This window comes from Thamnophis elegans, chromosome 13, assembly GCF_009769535.1.
Source record: "Thamnophis elegans isolate rThaEle1 chromosome 13, rThaEle1.pri, whole genome shotgun sequence".
NCBI lineage: Eukaryota > Metazoa > Chordata > Lepidosauria > Squamata > Colubridae > Thamnophis > Thamnophis elegans.
In genome coordinates this window covers 6,399,722-6,421,221 of record NC_045553.1, presented here as the reverse complement: position 1 = coordinate 6,421,221, position 21,500 = coordinate 6,399,722, and the positions used below count along the sequence as shown (strand labels likewise).

At 47.3% G+C, this 21,500-nt stretch overlaps 1 protein-coding gene across 2 annotated transcripts in view; it reads left to right on the top strand.

Annotated features, from left to right (window-relative positions):
* Positions 1 to 688: 688 nt before the first annotated feature.
* FBXO21 (F-box protein 21) overlaps positions 689 to 21,500 on the top strand; it is a 33,693-nt gene continuing 12,881 nt past the window's right edge. The window contains exons 1-8 of one of the 2 annotated variants that reach the window (XM_032229329.1): positions 689 to 968; positions 10,144 to 10,279; positions 12,164 to 12,258; positions 13,579 to 13,700; positions 14,714 to 14,860; positions 16,566 to 16,702; positions 17,253 to 17,389; positions 20,309 to 20,485. In XM_032229329.1, the coding sequence (XP_032085220.1) occupies positions 718 to 968; positions 10,144 to 10,279; positions 12,164 to 12,258; positions 13,579 to 13,700; positions 14,714 to 14,860; positions 16,566 to 16,702; positions 17,253 to 17,389; positions 20,309 to 20,485 (1,202 nt within the window). In that variant the 5' untranslated portion in view covers positions 689 to 717. Of the gene's footprint in view, positions 969 to 10,143; positions 10,280 to 12,163; positions 12,259 to 13,578; positions 13,701 to 14,713; positions 14,861 to 16,565; positions 16,703 to 17,252; positions 17,390 to 20,308; positions 20,486 to 21,500 lie in introns of those variants that run through there. The other variant, XM_032229330.1, reaches the window with a different exon arrangement.

Below are 21,500 nucleotides of genomic sequence, written 5' to 3'. Positions count from 1 at the left end.
TCAACCCATGGAACAGAAGTTGCCTTCAGAAGTTGTGGGAGCTTCATCACTGGAAGCTTTGAAGAAGAGACTGGACTGCCATGTGCCTGAAAGGGTGTAGGGTCTCCTGCTTAGGCAGGGGTTTGGTCTAGATGACCTCCAAGGTCCCTTCCAACTCTGTTAATTTGAATCTATCTAAGATGATCAAAAGCCTAAAGACTAAAACATGATGAATGCTTGCAGGAACTTGGGCATGGCTAGTCTAGTGAAGAGAAGGACATGGGGAGGCAGGATAGCAGTCTTCCAATATTTGAGGGGCTGTCACAGAGAGGAGGGGGTCAAGCTATTTTCCAAAGGACCCGAAGGCCAGAGAAGGAACAATGGATGGAAACTGACCAAGGGGAGAAATTCAACCTAGAAATAAGGAGAAATTTTCTGACAGCGAAAGCAATCAACCCATGGAACAGAAGTTGATTTTGGAAGTTATGGGGGCTTCATCACTGGGGGATTTCAAGAAGAGGCTGGACTGCCATGTGTCTGAAAGGGTGTAGGGTCTCCTGCTTGGGCGGGGGGTTGGACTAGATGACCTCCAAGGTCCCTTCCAACTCTATTGTGAAATCCATAGGAAAGCCTCCCTGCCTCTTTGGAAACGCCCCCCCGAGGGAGGGAGCGGGAGAAACCCTCCCGCCGCGCATGCGCAGGCCTCCACTCGGCCTCTTCAGGGCAGCGGCGCGAGAGATGGCGGCGGCCGAGCGGGAGGCCTGTGAGGAGGCGGCCGAAGAGGCCGAGGAGCAGCGGGCGGGCCCCGCGTCGGCCCCGGCCCCGGCCCCGCTCGGCCTGACGGAGCTGCCGGGCGAGCTGCTGGAGCTCATCCTGTGCTGCGGCTCGCTGGGCGCCGCCGACCTGGGCCGCCTGTCCTGTTCCTGCCGCCACCTGAGGGACGCCTGCCAGCCCCGCGGGAAGGTCTGGCGGGAGCAGCTGCGGCGCAGGTGGGTGGCGGCGGGCTGGGCGAGGGCGCCTCTGGGCGCGGGGGAGAGAAGGCAGGACGGAATTGTCCGGGTTTTGCATCACGGGTGCGGCAGGGTGTCTGGGCATGTGCAGAGTGCAGGGGTAGAAGACTGGGAACTCCCAACCAGGAGGAGCTTTCAGGCTTCACACATGAGTGCATCAGGGTGTCTGAGCATGTGCAGAGTGCAGGGATACAGGAGGAGTGTCTAGGTTTTGCACCACAGGTGCATGAAGGTGCCTGGGCATGTGCAGAGTGCAGGGGTAGAAGACTGGGAACTCCCAACCAGGAGGAGCTTTCAGGCTTCACACATGAGTGCATCAGGGTGTCTGAGCATGTGCAGAGTGCAGGGATACAGGAGGAGTGTCTAGGTTTTGCACCACAGGTGCATGAAGGTGCCTGGGCATGTGCAGAGTGCAGGGATAGAAGACTGGGAACTCCCAACCAGGAGGAGCTTTCAGGCTTCACACATGAGTGCATCAGGGTGTCTGAGCATGTGCAGAGTGCAGGGATACAGGAGGAGTGTCTAGGTTTTGCACCATAGGTGTATGAAGATGTCTGGGCATGTACAGAGTGCAGGGATAGAAGACTGGGAACTCCCAACCAGGAATGTCCAGGTTTCAGACATGAGTGCATTAGGGTGTCTGAGCATGTGCAGAGTGCAGGGATACAGGAGGAGTGTCTAGGTGTTGCACCACAGGTGCATGAAGGTGCCTGGGCATGTGCAGAGTGCAGGGGTAGAAGACTGGGAACTCCCAACCAGGAGGAGCTTTCAGGCTTCACACATGAGTGCATCAGGGTGTCTGAGCATGTGCAGAGTGCAGGGATACAGGAGGAGTGTCTAGGTGTTGCACCACAGGTGCATGAAGGTGTCTGGGCATGTGCAGAGTGCAGGGGTAGAAGACTGGGAACTCCCAACCAGGAGGAGCTTTCAGGCTTCACACATGAGTGCATCAGGGTGTCTGAGCATGTGCAGAGTGCAGGGATACAGGAGGAGTGTCTAGGTGTTGCACCACAGGTGCATGAAGGTGTCTGGGCATGTGCAGAGTGCAGGGGTAGAAGACTGGGAACTCCCAACCAGGAGGAGCTTTCAGGCTTCACACATGAGTGCATCAGGGTGTCTGAGCATGTGCAGAGTGCAGGGATACAGGAGGAGTGTCTAGGTTTTGCACCATAGGTGTATGAAGATGTCTGGGCATGTACAGAGTGCAGGGATAGAAGACTGGGAACTCCCAACCAGGAATGTCCAGGTTTCAGACATGAGTGCATTAGGGTGTCTGGGCATGTACAAAGTGCAGGGATACAGGAGGAGTGTCCAGGTGTTGCACCATAGGTGTATGAAGGTGTCTGGGCATGTACAGAGTGCAGGGGTAGAAGACTGGGAACTCCCAACCAGGAGGAGCTTTCAGGCTTCACACATGAGTGCATCAGGGTGTCTGAGCATGTGCAAAGTGCAGGGATACAGGAGGAGTGTCTAGGTTTTGCACCATAGGTGTATGAAGATGTCTGGGCATGTACAGAGTGCAGGGATAGAAGACTGGGAACTCCCAACCAGGAATGTCCAGGTTTCAGACATGAGTGCATTAGGGTGTCTGGGCATGTACAAAGTGCAGGGATACAGGAGGAGTGTCTAGGTTTTGCACCATAGGTGTATGAAGATGTCTGGGCATGTACAGAGTGCAGGGATAGAAGACTGGGAACTCCCAACCAGGAATGTCCAGGTTTCAGACATGAGTGCATTAGGGTGTCTGGGCATGTACAAAGTGCAGGGATACAGGAGGAGTGTCCAGGTGTTGCACCATAGGTGTATGAAGGTGTCTGGGCATGTACAGAGTGCAGGGGTAGAAGACTGGGAACTCCCAACCAGGAGGAGCTTTCAGGCTTCACACATGAGTGCATCAGGGTGTCTGAGCATGTGCAAAGTGCAGGGATACAGGAGGAGTGTCTAGGTTTTGCACCATAGGTGTATGAAGATGTCTGGGCATGTACAGAGTGCAGGGATAGAAGACTGGGAACTCCCAACCAGGAATGTCCAGGTTTCAGACATGAGTGCATTAGGGTGTCTGGGCATGTACAAAGTGCAGGGATACAGGAGGAGTGTCCAGGTGTTGCACCATAGGTGTATGAAGGTGTCTGGGCATGTACAGAGTGCAGGGGTAGAAGACTGGGAACTCCCAACCAGGAGGAGCTTTCAGGCTTCACACATGAGTGCATCAGGGTGTCTGAGCATGTGCAAAGTGGCAGGGATATAGGAGGAGTGTCTAGGTTTTGCACCATAGGTGCATCAGGGTGTCTGGGCATGTACAGAGTGCAGGGATACAGGAGGTGTGTCGAGGGTTTGTTTTTTTTTAACCACAGGTGTATGAAGGTGTCTGGGCATGTGCAGAGTGCAGGGATAGAAGACTGGGAACTCCCAACCAGGAGGAGCTTCCAGGTTTTGCACCAGAGTGTCTGGGCATGTGCAAAGTGCAGGAATAGAAGACTGGGAACTCCCAGCCAGGAGTGTCCAGGTTTCACACATGAGTGCATCAGGGTGTCTGGGCATGTGCAGAGTGCAGAGATAGAAGCGGGTTAGTCCTAACCAGAAGGGACTTACAGTGTTTTGCACCCTGGTTCACCAGGGACTCTAGGCATATGCAGAGTGCAGGGGTAGGGGAGGGGTTACTCCCAACCAGGAGGAGCTTCCAGATTTTGCACCAGGGTGTCCGGGCATGTGCAGAGTGCAAGGGTAGAGGAGGAGAGTCCAGGTTTTTCACCACAGGTGTATCAATGTGTCTGGGCATGTGCAGAGTGCAGAGGTACAGGAAGAGTGCCCAGGTTTGTTTGTTTTTTACAACAGGTGCATCAAGGTGTCTGGGCATGTGCAGAGTGCAGGCATAGAAGACAGGGTTCTCCCAGCCAAGAGGAGTGTCCAGGTTTCGGACATGGGTGCACCAGGGTGTTTGGGCGTGTGCAGGGTGTAGAGGACAGGATACTCCCAACGAAGAGGAACTTCCAGTGTTGGGCACCAGGGTGTCTGGGCATGTGCAGAGTGCAGGGGTAGAGAATGGTATACTCCCAAACAGGAGGAACTTCCAGTGCTTTGCATCCTGGTTAACCAAGGTGTCTGAGCACTTGTAGAGTGCAGGGGTAGGGGAGGGGTTCCTCCCAACCAGGAGGAGCTTCCAAGTTTTGCACCATGGGTGCCCCAGGGCCTCTGAGCATGTGTAAAGGACAGGTGGGGCAAGGAGGAGGAGGAAGACTTCCCAAGACCCAGCAAAGCTGCCTGGTTTTGCAGCTCGTGGTGCACCAGGACTGGAGAGAGATTGGTAAGAGATGCTTTTGGGCACGGCCAGGAACAGAGCAATGAGGCTTCTGAGCATGGGCAGAGGGCTTGGGGGCAAGGAGGACTGATAGAACCTCATTGGATTTGCAGCTTGCGATGCATCGGGGTGTCAGGTTGGGAAACGGGGTGCTTCTGGTCATGTGCAGAGAGGAAGGTGATGCCCCAAGCCAAAGGGATTTCCCAGTTTCGCAGCACACAGCTAGGTTGCGAAGGGATGCCTCTGGGCATGGGCAGAGGGCAAGGAGGAGGGACCTGAACAAATAGTCATAACTTGAGGATCTATCAAGTCAAATTCTGTTCCTAAACCTAAATGATGGGAGAAGCATGGCCTTCCCTTCGCTCTTTCCTGCTGTGATAGGCATTTTGTGGTTGCGGTTGTTGGGCTGCATTCAATGGGGAAACTTGGGCTTTGGAACACACACACACTCACAGAGACAATCCTCGACTTACAACATTTCATTTAGTGACTGATCAAAGTTCCAACAGCACTGAAAAAAGTATCTTGTCTTTTTATGTACACTTGAGAGCATCTGCACCAAAGACAAATTTCCTTGTGTGTCCAATCAATAGCAGTTAAGACTTATACACCGCTTCATAGGGCTTTCAGCCCTCTCTAAGCGGTTTACAGAGTCAGCATATTGCCCCCAACAACAATCCGGGACCTCATTTTACCCACCTCGGAAGGATGGAAGGCTGAGTCAACCCTGAGCCGGTGAGATTTGAACAGCCGAACTGCAGAACTGCAGTCAGCTGAAGTAGCCTGCAGTGCTGCATTTAACCACTGCACCACCTGGCCAAGAACGAATTCTACCGTACTCTGTTCTAAAAAGTGACATGACCATATTTGGATTTGGATTTTGGATTTTATTCAATTTGTAGGCCGCCCTATTCCCCGAAGGGACTCAGGGCGGCTGAACAAAGCCAAGGGAGGGGAAATTACAAAAGTGAGACAAAGACAAACAGACAATACAAACAGTTTAAAAGCACAACAGACACAGCAAATTTGAGTGGGGGGGGGACTCAACCCCAGGCTTGCTGGGACAGCCAGGTCTTCACGGCCGTCCGGAAGGCCTGAAGGGTGGAGAGGGTCCGAATCTCCACGGGGAGCTCGTTTTCACACTTACAACCTTTGCAGCATCCCCAGGGTCATGTGATCCCAATTCAGACGCTTGTGTAGTGTCCCGGGGTTGTGTGATCCCCATTTGTGACCTTCTGGCAAGCAAAGTCAACGGAGAAACCAGATTCAACTTAACAACCGGCTTACTGCAGTGATTCACTTAAAAACGGTGGCAAGGGAGATCATTAAATGGGGCAAGGCTCAACAAGCGTCTCACTTAACAACAGAAATTGTGAGCTCCATTGCGGTTGTAAGTCGAGGACCGCCTGTGGATGCCACTTGCCTTCCCCAAGCCACTTTTAAAATATCTTTTGCGTGCTTCATTTTTTTTTAGTTCTTCAGAGATTAGAATGATTCAATCCTGTTGGCCTTTTTCGAGGCTTTAAAAACTTGGCTATGTACTCAGGCCTGGAGCTCCGATTGTGTGATTTGGCTGCACCTAGTTGATTAATCATCACGGCTGCTGTTTGTGGATGTTTTTACTGTTTTAATGTCTCTTTTTGATTGTTTTATAATTTTAGAAGTGTAAACCGCCCAAAGTCACTTGTTGAGTTGGCTATAGAAATGGAATGAATGAATAACAAGACAGAATAACAGGATGATGAAGTTGGAAGGGAGCTTGGAGGTCTTCTAGTCCAACCCCCTGCTCAGGCAGGGAACCCTATACCATTTCAGACAAATAGCTGTCCAGTCTCTTGAAAACCTCCAGTATAACTTCATATAACTCCATAACTTTTGGAGGCAAGATGTTCTCACTGTTTCATTGTTCTCACTGCCAGGAAATTTCTCCTTAATTCTAGGTTGCTTCTCTTCTTAGTGAGTTTCCATCCTTTGCTTCTTATGAAACAAACATACATACATACATAGAGGTAAAAGTTCCCCTCGCACATGCGTGCTAGTTGTTCCTGACTCTAGGGAGCAGTGTTCATCTCTTTCAAAGTCGAAGAGCCACCAGCATTGTCCAAAGACGTCTCCGTGGTCATGTGGCCAGCATGATTCAACGCCGAAGGCGCATGGAACGCTGTTTCCTTCCCACCAAAGTTGGTCCCTATTTTTCTACTTGCATTTTTACATGCTTTCGAACTGCTAGGTTGGCAGAGGCTGGGACAAGTCACGGGAGCTCACTCTGTTAAGCGGCGCTAGGGATTCGAACTGCCAAACTGCCGACCTTTCGGATCGACAAGCTCGGCCTCTTACCCACTGAGCCACCATGTCCCTACATGCATACATACATGCATGCATACATACATACATACATACAACCATGCTAGATTATTTACCTAGCTATTCTCTGTGACTTGAAAAGCTCTTTCTGCCCAGCCACCAGTGACACGTATCCTAGTTAAAAATCCAGAGTTAGAATGCTTTTATCCATCCCCTTTAATAGGCATCTGGTTGTCCTTGTTTATAAACTTTTTTTAAAAAAATATTTTACTATCTGGAGTTGACAAAAGGCAGCCTTTGTGAGGAATGCTTCCAATAACTGACTTTGCCGTTCCCAAAGCTTCTATTGTGTGTTTGTGTGTGTGTGTTTTCCCCCCTCTCCCCTGTATCTGCTTGCTTTCATCTCTGCCTTATGCAGTTCCTTTTCAGGGATAGATGAATTTAGTGGCCTGAAGGCCAGCAAGTGCCAAATGACACTCTGCCACAACTCACGGCTGCGTTATTATTGCAACTGTTTATTTTAAGGCAGTGGGGGTAGAGAATAATTCCTCCAACCGAATTTGCAAGGGAGAAGCCCTCCAATGTAATTACTTCAAATGGAACCTGGCCCAGAGGAACAGGTCAATAACTCTTCCGCTTGCCAGGAAGTCTCGCCTTCAAAGAAACGGCTGCTTTTGGACGGCAGGCCCCTCTTCTCGCCAGGCCCACACGGTTGGATCCGAATCTTTGGATCGTCCAATTTGGCTGCTGGCAGGCTAAAGCCGCTCTGTGAATCGCGGACGCTGCTTGGAAGCAAACTCCGAGTTTTAGCTTTGCTGAACTCGGCGACGGTTCGGCCTGATTTGCAGGTGCAGACAGGATATCTGCTTCCTTTGAGCTGTTCATTCGGAGTTTTACAAGCCAATTGGCAGTTGGAAAAAGGAAAAAGATTTAAAAAAAAAAAGCTTGTCTTCCCTTGCCAAGACATGTACCAAGCCAGGCAGCCGGCAAACTTCCCTGGAAGAGAAAATTTACATATATCCCTTCCCAACACCCTTGTCATTATTGACTCTGCAAGTGTTAATGCAAATGCTGGGGAGTTGTCCTTCGCTCTCCAGCAGTGAAAGAAGAGAGAGATATCCGTAAAAGCCCTAAACTAAAAAAGCAAGAAGTGACGATAGTACATTATTTGTGGGGCATCATTGCAAGCTTCAGTAGAGATGGTGTGATGTGGTTTATTTGTGTTATCTGTGGAGATTCTTGGCCATCCAGGCCATGGTTGTCCCAAAGATGTTTTTTTTCGTGGCACGACAAAACCGCGCTCGAGTAAAGCGCGCCTGATTAAACCGCGTCACTGACATCATCAACAGGGCGACAACAGCAAGCGCGGAGAAAGAAGGGCACTTTAAATAGCGCTTTGAAAGCAAGCCGATTCAAGTTAATGTAAGGGTTAGGGTTAGGGTTAGGTTAAGGGTTAGGGTTAGGATTAGGTTTAGCGTTAGGTTAAGGGTTAGGTTCAGGGTTAGGTTTAGGATTAGGTTTAGGGGGGTTAGGTTTAGGTTTAGGTGTTAATTTTAGGTTTAGGGTTTACAGCGTACTTTTTTCTCCGTGCTGTTGTCACGCTGTGATGACGTCAGCTACGCGGTTTCGTCGAGCGCCCTTTAGTCGAACGCGGTTTTGTGGTGGAACCGTTTTTTGTTTTTTTTTCAAGAGGCAACTGGGCTTCCTTTGTTCTTTTTCCCTAGAAGACGTTTCGCTTCTCATCCAAGAAACTTCCTCAGCTCTGACTGGGTTTATTTGAGGTGCATCCTTTTATTAATAAATAAAATGTTTGCGTGGCCATCCCGAGAATCGTGGCTCCATGGACCTCAGTTATAAATAAATTAAACAGAATTTGGTGTAATGGATGATCTTAATCCAATGACTTCTTTTAGAACATTCTTTTAGAGCCGAGGTGGCGCAGTGGTTAGGGTGCAGTACTGCAGGCCACTTCAGCTGACTGTGATCTGCAGTTCAGCAGTTCAAATCTCACCGGCTCAAGGTCGACTCAGCCTTCCATCCTTCCGAGGTGGGTGAAATGAGGACCCAGACTGTGGGGGCAGTTCGCTGACTCAATTTGCTAAAAAAATCTGTAAACCGCTTAGAGAGGGCTGAAAGCCCTATGAAGCGGTATATGTCTAATTAATAAATAAATAAATAAATAAACGTTCACAGAGTATGGCAAATAAATTTGATATTTAGTCACACACGTATATGGCTCTTTTCCCCCTTTGACTTAGCCCTTGCAGTGGTTTTCAAGCACCGGGGCACTTTTGAATGAACAGCTTCCCTAGTGGATGGGAAAGGAAGGAGGCATCACTGGCTGCACCCGAATAATATCATTAAGCTGTTTATTTTATGTAATTAGAAGGTTCTGTCATTGAGGAGGACATGGTGAGGCTGTTACTGGATTGGGATTCCCAAAATAACAGCTCTGCGGAGCTGAAGGGAAGACGATTGTTTCCATACTAAGCCATTTGTTCAGGCTCAGCAGCCAACTGAACAATTTCCCCATCTCTCCCCCACCCCTTCCTGCTCACCCAAAGTCAATGGACCCTCTATTGCAGTGTTTCTCAATCTTGGCAACTTTAAGATGGGTGGACTTCAACCCCCAGAATTCTAGGAATTGAAGTCCATGCATCTTAAAGTGTTCTGACCGAGGCTTCCCCAAAAAGCATGAAGCAGATTTCTGGTCCCGACAAAAACCCTTTTATTAAACGAATATGAATTCCTCTCATTCACACTCAGCAAGGCCTGGCAAACAGTCTTTCAAAGGTAATTATGACCACTGACCACCTCTATCTTGGAAAGCTGCCATGTCAATATTTTCCCAAATGAGGGGCTGTGCAAGGAAAGGCTGGGCACAGAGTCTCTGAGATTCACGGACAGATCTTCACACTCCTGAAATGAGTGAACAAATTGTTTTCTGCAAAAGCCCCCTCCCCTTTCGCTCCTCTTTTGCTTCCTGTGCGAGGGGCCAATCACCTTCTACCTGTGACTTTACTCCCAAATCTACCCTGATTTCTTAACTGTTCTTCTGGCAGCTCTGCGCATGCGCACACTGGGAACAGGCTCCAGCTGTTCCTCTGCCTCACTGCTGTCTAGCTCTGTAGGCACCTGTTCACTGCCAGACTGCCTCCGCCTTGCCTCTGTCTCTGACACAGAGCCCTCCTCAGAGCCTTCCCCAGACTCGGGGACTGGCCCATGTTCCTCCCCAATCTCCTCGCTGTCCGACTCTGCTGCCAGCTCCACTGGTGGGCCACAGCATAAAGCTCCTATGGTTAAGAAACACTGCTCTACCATTACTTTTGGTAGATGGGTAACTACTTAAACTTGTTTTTGTTTTTTTAAAAAAAGTCTCTACAGCAAATCTAAGATAAATGGTTAAACTCCTCCCCTCTCCCCTGTAATCTGCTCACAAAGGACAACCTTGCTTCTGTCCGGCCAAAGGTTTATCATTTTGTTTAGATTTTTAACTACCGTGTGTGTTGACCGGAGATGAATTTCCGTGCCGTTTGTCTTCCTCTGACGCAGGTGGCCTTCTTTAATGAAATACTACAATCAGGCAGACGGTGTGAATTGGCTGGAGCAATACAAAGAGCGGCATAAAGCAGGATTGAAAGCCCAAACGGTCGTCGCCTCGTTTTCCAAAAGGTTCTTTTCAGAGCACGTAAGATTTTTCTGGTTGGATCTCGCGAATGAAATCAAATGTATTGTCGTTAATCTGTTTGTACAGCAAACTGGCTGAGGAATTCTGCGAGTTGAAGTCTGTCCGAGTTTGCAGTAGAAATCGCATCCGGAAAGCACACCCAGATGACCGATTCAGCAGGATTCCTCAACCTCTTTATATACATAACAGCACATGACAGCACATGAATTAAATACCAACAGCAGATTCGTCCAATGTAGTAGACAGGAGAGGTTGTTTCAGTTCAGACTACTAGATTAATTGCGTTTCAGAGCTGAGCACAGAGCTAATCCACGGCCAGAGCTTTTGCTTAAGTTTCTGTTTTCCAAAGAAGCCCCATTGGCTGACCTGTTACCATGTCTCTGCCAGTTCATGAATATTTTGACAAAGTCCACCCATCTTAAAGTTGCCAAGATTGAAAAACTCTAGCCTAAGCAGTGGCTCTCCCTCTTCATCTTTCGAAGGTCGTTCCCACAGATCTTACACCTGGGGATAAAATGGAGATTGTTACCTGGAGCTCCTCCTGGATATCAAATCTAAGAATAATGTTGAGAATGCAAGTAGTCCTCAACTTATGACCATTTGTTCAGCAGCCAAGGGCCTCTTCCATCCCCCGAGGAACCCTATGCTCCACATAATGACCAAAATGAGGAGAGCCAGAATTGTGTGGACACCTTGCTTAATGACCACAACAACTTACAACCATAATTCTGGGTTCAATTGTGTTTGTAAGTTGAGGACTACCTGTAATTTTTTTAAAAAATAGGCATATGCCTCATGAATCAAAGAAAAGATGTTTTCATTCTCGGTTTGGAGCCCCCAAACATGGAAACTCTGCCCGCCCACCCCCAATAATTTAAGCAGCTTTGCTTCAAACTCTCAAAAGGTTTCGTTGGGGCTTGGAGAAGTCAAATCTGCTAAAGTGGTTTCATTTCTTTATCTAGACATTTTATGTTGCTGTCCACTAGCACATGGCAACTCAAGGCAGCTTATAAGGACATCTTGTTCAACAGGTGGTCCCATTTATTTTAATAACAGCGAACCAATCGAACAGCGACAGATGAAATTGTGTCTGATTCTTCTTTTTTCTTTGAAAAGTTTTTTTGTTCTTTTAATTAAACAAAAAAGACAAAAAAAGAATCATCCTTCATTACATCTTGTAGAAAGCGGGTTGATTGGTTACAAATACATTTCGTGCATTTCTTCCACAATCATTACATATACTTCATTCATATTGAATTGACGTTTTAAATAAAAATCTTTATGTATTTTACTATCCATGTACCACAATTCTCATTTAACTACAATTATTGTAGAGACCGCCTGCTGCCAATTACCTCCCAAAGACCCATTAGATCGCACAGGGCCGGCCTCCTCTGGGTTCCATCCACCAGCCAATGCCATCTGGCTACGACCCGGGGGAGGGCCTTCTCTGTTGCAGCTTCAGCCCTTTGGAACGAACTCCCCGTGGAGATTCGGACCCTCACCTCTCTCCCTGCTTTCCGAAAAGCCGTAAAAACCTGGCTGTGTTGGCAGGCCTGGGGTTGATGAGCTCCCCTCCCCTCTCGACAGGTGTGGTTGTTGGTCATTTTAATATGTTTATTTTGTACTTGTATGTTTCCCCTTCCCGTTTAAGTTGTTCGCTGCCCTGAGTCCCTTTTAGGGAATAGGGCGGCATATAAATAAAATAAAACTTAAACTTAATTATTTAAACGTGCTTTTATCTGAAATCATTTGTATTTAAAGACGCAACCACCTACTGGCATTCATTCCCAATTTCAATAAACCTCCAATGTCTGATTCTTCTTGAGGTTGTTATAGAGAGCTGCTTTAGCAGCGACTAATGTCCCTGTTTTTCCTATTTAGGTGCCCTGTGATGGCTTCACTGATATTGAGACTCTTGATTGCCCCAGCCATTTCTTTGAAGATGAGCTGATGTCCATTCTTAATACCGGAGGCAGGTGAGGCTGAGTCTAAAACTCTAGGAAAGAATATTTGGCGGTTTCTTCAGGGTGCGTAGCATACACATCGACTTTACCTTTTATTTTTAAATTACACTTGTGTCCTACCTGTTCCCCAAGGAGCTCAAAACCAGCCTACCCATCTTGCTGACGAATCTTTGAGGTAGATTCAGCTGAAAAAGCATGTTACATCTTACAAGAATTAAGGATTCCTCTGTATACCACTGAAAACTCTCGTTCTCGTAACCTTTAACTGTGCGAAACGATGCATCCAGTTTTGAACTGAGGTACCTCAAATGGGTTGACATCCAAAATGCTGGACTCTCGTTTGGCAAATTTTATGACACGCAAACGGCCATGAAGCAGTTTATGGCCCCATATAAAATGTCGTAAAAGAATTCCTGTGCTGATGTTTGATTGGGCTGCCCAGTTTAACAAGGGCTATTTACGAGGCAGATGCAGCAATATCTGAACGTCTCCTTGAATTTTTAAGAATTGTCCCAGTACGTTACAAGCTCTGCCATTGTTGAAGGCATTGAGGAATCTGGTAAGAATATACCTCTGAAAAGATAACTCAAGGGGTCACAAGCTGGATGGGATCTAACCACTTTCAAGTCATATATATACACATACATACATACATACACACACACACACACACACACACACACACACACACACACACACATATATACAGAAACTTTTCATATATATATTTGTGAAAATGTTTCTGATATGTAGAATGCAGCATTGCAGGCTAACTCTGCCCACTGCCAGCAGTTCAATCATGACCTGCTCAAGGTTGACTCAGCCTTCCATCTTTCCGAGGTTGATAAAACAAGGACCCGGGTTGTTGAGGGCTGTGAACCACATAAAGAGAGCTGTGAAGCACTGTGAAATGGTATATAAGTCTTATTGCTATTGCTACTTTCTGTAAGTTTCCTAACATAAGTTGACATCATGATCCAAGGATGAAATTTCCTTTATAAACAAACAAACAAAAAATAATGCTAATATTTTAATTTTAAAAGACCTGCTTTTCTCTCTGGGATGTCTAAAATCACTTTTAAACATTTGTCCACAATTCCTCTTTACAATCGTAGCTTGTTTTCCACTCTTCTGGGTGTTATAGATAGATGGATGGATGGATGGATGGATGGATGGATGGATGGATGGATGGATAGATAGATAGATAGATAGATAGATAGATTAGATAGATAGATAAGATAGATAAGATAGATAGATAGATAAGATAGATAGAATTATCAAACCTCTATGCTTTCCATCTTGCTCACCAAGGTGGTTTCCTTCACTCTGCAGGAAAGGGCTGACCTGGAAGTACTATGCAAAGAAAATCCTTTACTTCCTGCGGCAACAGAACATTTTAAAGAAACTGAAGACTTATCTTGAGTACTCAGCCGATGAGCAATCCTTTTTAGAAGGTTGGTAATGTCCCAGAGAGTGGGATGCGGTGGCTCAGACACTTGAGCCTGTTGATCAGAAAGGTCGGCAGTTGGCGGTTCGAATCCCTAGCGCCGCGTAACGGAGTGAGCTCCCATTACTTATCTCAGCTTCTGCCAACCTAGCAGTTCGAAAACATGTAAAAATGCAAGTAGAAATATAGGGACCACCTTTGGTGGGAAGGGAACAGCGTTTCGTGTTCCTTCAGCATTTAGTCATGGCAGCCACATGACCACGGAGACATCTTCGGACAGCGCTGGCTCTTCGGCTTTGAAACGGAGTTGGGCAATGCCCCCTAGAGTCAGGAACGACTAGCACATATGTCCGAGGGGAACCTTTACCTTTTCCTTTAATGTCCCAGAAAGCTTGATGGGGACACAGTGTAATGTTTGTAAGGCACATTTTTAGGAAGCAAGGTAACATTTGAAGAATTGTAACAAAATAAGAGAGGAGGGTTGTTCAAAGGAATGGGAGATTAGTATAGAATGACTCTGAAACTGAAGAGGAAAGAAACCCCAAAGAAGAGCAGTGAAAAGGACAAATCTTTCACTGAGAAATGTTGGGGGCAATAGACTGACTCTGTAAACCGCTTAGAGACGGCCATAAAACACTGTGAAGCCGTATATAAGTCTAAGCACTATTGCTATTGCTTGCCTTCCTTCCTTCCTTCCTTCCTTCCTTCCTTCCTTCCTTCCTTCCTTCCTTCCTTCCCAGATTGTTGGGGGCAAGAGGCTGACTATGTAAACCACTTAAAGGGGGCTGTAAAGCACTGTGACGTGATATACAAGTCTAATGGCTATTGCTATTCCTTCCTTCTTTCCTTCCTTCCTTCCTTCCTTCCTTCCTTCCTTCCTTCCTTCCTTCCTAGATTGTTGGGGGCAAGAGGCTGATGGAAAATTGACTCAGCCTTCCGTCCTTCTGAGGTTGGTAAAATGAGGACCCAAGTGCTGTTGCTGTCTGCCCTCCCAAACCCACCTCTCTTGTCTTTTCCCAGGGGCCGTGCTGGTTGACCAATACTGCAACCCTTTATCGGACATCTCCCTGAAGTGTATCCAAGTTCAGATCGATGACATTGCTGCTAAAGTGTGCAAATTCCTCAAATCCAAAAACCCCAGGCATCCCACTGTAGACCGAAAAGCAGGTATGGCCTTAAGCACAGTTCTCTTGGCTCAGCTTTTTCTGCGGTAGACCTGCTGTGAAGCCCACCCAACCGTGGCAAATTTTTTTGTCGCCGTCTGTAGCGATCCAGCCAGTACACAAGCAAATAATTCAGCCAGATTCATTATATAGAAGAAGCTTCTTCATATACAATAATATAAAACATGATGCATGTATACAATACCCCTGCAGCTCTTACAGCGTGTTAGAGAGAAGTAGCAGCAGGGAAGAAGCCAGAAGAACCAGGCAAAGGCAAACCTACTCTTATATACACAGAGCACTTAAGCTAAGCCACGCCCAGGCTCTGAGCCGTCTCACATGGCTCACAAACAAATCCTGTGCCTCAGTCACCAAACAGTTCCCATTGGCTGACTTGCTGTTAATGGCTATTCCCGTTCATAAATTCTTATACACTGACAGTTTTGGGCCTCACTCATTGATAAATTTAACCCATGAATGAGTAACTTGGATTCTCGAGATCAACTTGGCGTGGGTGGATAATTAATTCCCAAGAGTCCCCCCACCATCCAGTATGGTCAATGCTGAGCATTCTGGGATTTGAAATCCACGCACCTGAAAGTTGCTGAAGTTGGAGAAATACAAATATTAACTGCATGGCATTTTTCCAGCCGCATGAGATCCAGCAATAGAGCGTGCTGGGGGTTGTGATTCAGCTATACCTGAAGAGCATAGGTTGACTCAGCTTTCCATCCTTCCGCGGTTGGTAAAATGAGGACCAAATTGTTGAGGGCAAGAGGCTGACTCTGTAAAGCACTTAGAGAGGGCTGTAAAGCAGTGTGAAGCGGGTATACCGTATTTTTCACAGTATAAGATGCACCTCTCCCCCCCCCCCCAAAAGGGTGAAAATCTGAGTGCATCTTATACACCATGTTTGGCCTCCCGAAACCCTGCTCCCTTCACAAAAATGGCCCCGTTTTTTTGCAAAAAAACAGGGCATGCATAGGCTTTGGGAGACCTGCAAAGTGCTCCTGGGGGTTGGGGCTGTTTTTTGCCCCCAGGAGCACTCTACAAGCCTCCCAAAGTCTATGCATGCCCTGTTTTTTGGGAGAAAAAAACCTGGGCCTGTTTTCGTGAAAAACGGGCCAGTTTGTGCCCCCAGCCCCCCAGGAGCACTTTGCAGGCCTCTCAAAATCTCTGCATGTCCCGTCTTTCACAAAAAAACAAGGCCTGCAGAGGGTTTGGGAGGCTTGCAGAGTGCAAAAACCTTCTTTTTTTAAAATGTACTTCTTCACAATCTTGGTGCGTCTTATACTCCGGTGCCTCTTATAGTCTGAAAAATCTGTAAGTCTGTTGCTAAGTGTTATATAATGTCTCTGTCCTCTGGTAGCTTTGTGGAAAAACAGGAAAGGTAACGTACTCCAAAGGGAGAAGTAAACTATCGAACTAACGATTTCCTTTGCTAGTTTAAACAAATAAACCGAACAAGATGATGTGGTGGAAACTCTCATGCCTTTATTTTAATTTCTTTATTAAATTTTTATGCTGCCCATTTCGTTTACAAAGTCCCTTTGGGGACTCGCCCTCCACTTATCAGCCCGACTGGCCTTGCTGAGAAAACTGGGTGGAGGGGGTGACAACGCTAATGGAAGAAAGATGAGGTACAAATGAATAAGAACATTTCCTTTCTCTTATTTTTGTTGCCTCTGGCTTCTTTTTTCTTTTTTAAGGCGAGGTCTTGATCGTCTCTCAGGTGGAGCTTCAGAGGCAGGTTCTGGATGCCATGAACTGCGTCCTCTACGAGCAGTTGAAGTACCGAGGGAACGAGGTGGATTATTACAATTGTCAGAATTCATACATCCATCAGGTAAGGCGTTCCCTTTGACCAGACAAGGGTGTATTTCTAGCCCACATTCTGGTTTTCAATTCAATTCGGTTTATTGCAGACCAGAGACCAGAACAAATAAAAACACTCTCCAAATATACAGTTAAAAATTCTAGTATTAGAATTAGAAGCTACCTTTCATGGCTAAGGCAGGACTAGAACTCCCAGCCTCCTGGTCAGTGGCAAGACTAGAACTCCCCATCTCCTGGTGATTAGCCCAAAGACACCAGCCGGTTTTCATGCTTAAGGCAAGACTAGAACTCCCCATCTCCCGGTGATTGGCCCAAAGTCACCCAGCCGGTTTTCATGCTTAAGGCAAGACTAGAACTCACCATCTCCCGGTGATTGGCCCAAAGACACCCAGCCATTTCGCTTCACGAACTGAAGAAGCTTCTTGGATGAGAAGCGAAATGTCTTCAAAGAAAAAACAAGGAAGTCCAGTTGCCTCTTGAAAAAAGCACCTTTGGGACAACCCTGAGCTGGAGGACTGAGGATCTCCGCAGACCTTCTCATTCTTCTCTCTTTCCTTCAGGTTTTGAGTCGCAGGACTGGAATCCCAATCAGCTTGTCGGTGTTGTATTTGACGATTGCCAAGCAGTTGGGCGTCCAGCTCGAAGCGGTCAATTTCCCCAGTCACTTTCTGCTCAGATGGTGCCAGGGAAAAGAAGGGTAAGCTTCATTTCTCCCCATCCCCCATCTGTTCCACTTCTGTGCAGTTCCTCCCCAGGGAGCGAGAGGGAAGGTTTACCGTATTTTTCGGACTATAAGACGCACCAGAGTATAAGATGCAGCATGATTTTGAAGAGGTACATTTTTTAAAAAAAGTTTTTGCACTCTGCAGGCCTCCGAAAATCTCTGCACACCTCGGTTTTTTGCAAAAAGAAAAAGTGTGGGAGGGCATGCAGACCTTTGGGGGACTTATAGCGTGCTCCTGGGGGCTGGAGGGGGCTGTTTTTTGCTCATTTTTGCCATCCCCAGCCCCCAGAAGCACTTTGCAAGCCTCCCAAATCCTCTGCATGTTCCGTTTTTGCAAAGGGGACGGGGTTTCAGTAGGCCAAAAATGCTGTATTCAGTGTGTATAAGATAGCAATAGCAGTTAGACTTATATACCGCTTCATAGGGCTTTCAGCCCTCTCTAAGCAGTTTACAGAGTTAGCGTATTGCCCCCACAGTCTGGGTCCTCATTTCACCCACCTTGGAAGGATGGAAGGCTGAGTCAACCTTGAGCCGGTGAGATTTGAACCACTGAACTGCAGATAGCAGTCAGCTGAAGTGGCCTGCAGTACTGCACCCTAACCACTGCGCCACCTCGGCTCGACCCAGATTTTCACCCTCTTTGGGGGGGGGGGGGGGGATTGCATCTTATACTCCAAAAAATATGGTATTTCAAGTCACCGCTACATTTAAACATCCCAGGTTGCAATTCTCTTGTTCAGCCTTGCCAGACGATGAAGTCATCGTTTAAAAAAAAAAGTGGGGGGTATAAATGTGTTTCCTCCCATGAAAGAAAAATGGTGGTGCTCAGTTAGAAAGACCCTGTTACTCAGTGATAGAAAAATCCATCATCGCGAATAACGTCCACAGTCTCATTAACTCGGGGAGAAGAGGTTGGCGTGGGAACGGAAAGCTATCAATCCAGCCCTCCCAAGAGCTCTGTCGATGTTACAGGCTGATGAGGATGTTGTGGCCCGCTGGCAGCCAGCAGAGCTGACAGCAGAATCGAGACAGTGAGGAGGTTAGGGAGGAACATGGGCCGGTCCTGGGGGCTGAGAAAAGCAGCAGACGTGGGCTCTACGTTGGGGGCAGAGAGGGAGCTATACAGCAGTGAGGCAGAGGAACAGCTGGAGCCTGTTCCCAATATGCGCAGAGCTGCCAGAAGACAAGGACAACTAAGAAAGCAAGGTGGACTTGGGAGTAAAGCCACACCTTAGAGGTGATTGGCCCCTCCCAGAAGAAACAAAAGAGGAGCGAATGGGGAGGGGGCTTTTGCAGGAAACAAATCATTCAGTCGGTCTGGAAAGTTCTGTGATTCTAAGAGATAAGTGCCAAGTTTTGCCTTGCCCTGCGTTTGGTAACTAGTTATCTGGCAGCTCACCAGATGAGATAAGGTGCGTGTGGATAAATATTCCTCTGAAAGACTGTTTGCTAAAGCCTTGCTGGCTGTGAATGAAAGGAACCCAGACTCTGCTTCTTGCTTTTAAGGTAGCCTGGGGTCAGAGCAGTAGGCCGCCCAGGATGCTTTCAGAACCCTATCGGTTCTCTTTATCAGTGGCACCATTTCATGCCTTGTGGCAGGAGGGGGGGGCTTGCCTGGCACCCCTTTGCCTTTTGCAAAACCTCCATTTAAGCTTCAAAAGGGGGAGCTCCAGATCAGCCTCCTGCAGGGCTAAAAAAAAAAGAGATGGGCTTTGGGTCAACCATGCAGAATAGTGAGGGAGGACTAGCTCTGTCTTAATGTGGTCAGTTGAGCCCAAAACTTCTGTTGCTAAATGAGGCGGTTGTTAATGTTGGCCTTATTTGACAACCTTTCTTGACGCAGTCGTTAAATCAATCACTGCAGTTTTTAAGTTAGTGGAATGAATTTGGCTTCCCCATTGATTTTGCTTCTCGGAGCAGTGCGGTGGCCTAGAGGGGGAGCTCTCGCCTCACAATCGGGAGGCTGTGAGTTCAATCCTAGGTAAAGGCAGATCTTTCTCTCTCTCTGGGCACACTGAGAATATATCTGCAGAACAAAATTCCGCATTGGCAACTGGAAGGGCATCCGTCCATGAAAACACTCTGCTAGCTTCATTCAGTTGACCAGACTCCACCTGGCAAGGGATTATGGGGTCGTTAAAAGAGGATGATTGAGTTTGCTTGTCAGAAGGTTGCGAAAGGAGATGACCCCAACCATCATAAATATATTGTCAGGCCTGCAGCCATCTTTTTTTTTGGATCTTTAGCCTGCCACACTTTCTATTATTCTAGTATGCCTTTTCTAGTGTGGGAAAATGGGAGGGAGGATTGTATGGAGTGAGATGTGATGTAGCCATAACAACATTCTTTCTAGAAAGCCAAGGTCATCCTTTGTCTCTCAACCTCTCCACCTTACTGGAACTGGGTGCCAGCATGGCAGTGGGAGATTGGACCATGGGATGGACTTGTGGGTGTGGGGGACAAGATATTGAACTTTCAACTGGGTAGGGAAAACCGGGAAGCTTTCAGATTCAGGTTTTCCCAGATGTGCCAACATGGCTCTCTTAATAAATTGGAACTTTGAGCAATACTTTGCCTTGGATTCTGATTTACTTTTGGATGCTATTTGGAATCTTTATATGTAGTCCAGTTGCCAAGTGTCCAAATTTTGATCATGTGACCATGGGCTGCTACAACAGTCACAAGTATGAAAAACTGTCATAAGTCACTTTTTTCAGAGCCGGCATAACTTCCAACAGTCACTAAATGAACTAAATGTTGAGGGCTTGCTGTATTTCTCCCCTTCTTTCCTCTCTGGAGAACTAGGGAGAGCCCCTACCAGGGGCCAGAGATGTGGAGGAGAAGCATGATCAGAAAGGAATTCCCTTTTGGTTTCGTTTTTCTTTTTGCCAGGAGCACAAATATATTTGACTACACGTACATCGATGCTTTTGGGAAGGGGCGGCAGCTGACGGTCAAAGAATGTGAATACTTGATTGGGCACCACGTGACGGAGGAGTTTTACGGCGTGGCAACAGCCAAAGAGGTTCTGCAGCGGATGGTGGGCAACTTGCTAAATATTGGAAAGCGGTAAGAATCTAGGAAAGATTGCATTAGCCTTAGCAGTTCCGTTGTGTTAGAGGAGGCCTAAGTCCCCACTTGACCATGGAGGACTAGATTGTCATTGACTATGGAGGTCCAAGTCCTCATTGATCATGGAGGTCAAGATCCCCATTGACCATGGAGGTCCAAGTCTTCATTGCCAAGGGGTTCCAAGTTCTCAATGACCATGGAGGACTAGATTCTCATTGACCATGGAGGTCCAAGTCCTCATTGATCATGGAGGTCAAGATCCCCATTGACCATGGAGGTCCAAGTCCTCATTGCCAAGGGGTTCCAAGTTCTCAATGACCATGGAGGACTAGATTCTCATTGACCATGGAGGTCCAAGTCCTCATTGCCAAGGGGTTCCAAGTTCTCAGTGACCATGGAGGACTAGATTCTCATTGACCATGGAGGTCCAAGTCCTCATTGCCAAGAGGTTCCAAGTTCTCAATGACCATGGAGGACTAGATTCTCATTGACCATGGAGGTCCAAGTCCTCATTGCCAAGAGGTTCCAAGTTCTCAATGACCATGGAGGACTAGATTCTCATTGACCATGGAGGTCCAAGTCCTCATTGCCAAGAGGTTCCAAGTTCTCAATAACCATGGAGGACTAGATTCTCATTGACCATGGAGGACTAGATTCTCATTGACCATGGAGGTCCAAGTCCTCATTAACCAAGGTCCAGCTCCCCACATGACCATGGAGAAGTTGTAGTGCTCCGCTACTGGAGGCTCTTAAGAAGAGACTGGATGTCCATTTGCCAGGAACAATATAGAGTGGAGATGCTGAACTCTTCCAGACAATTGTCCATCCAGTCTCTTCCTGAAAGCTTCCAATGAGCAGAGGGTTGGACTAGAAGACCACCAAGGTCTCTTCCAGCTGTGTTATTCTGTTATTGTTACAGAACACAGAAGGGTGGTTTAGAAAGGCAGCAACATCTGATCTAACCACTGAAAGAAACTTCAAAGCAATAGCAGTTTTGTATGACAATGGAAGA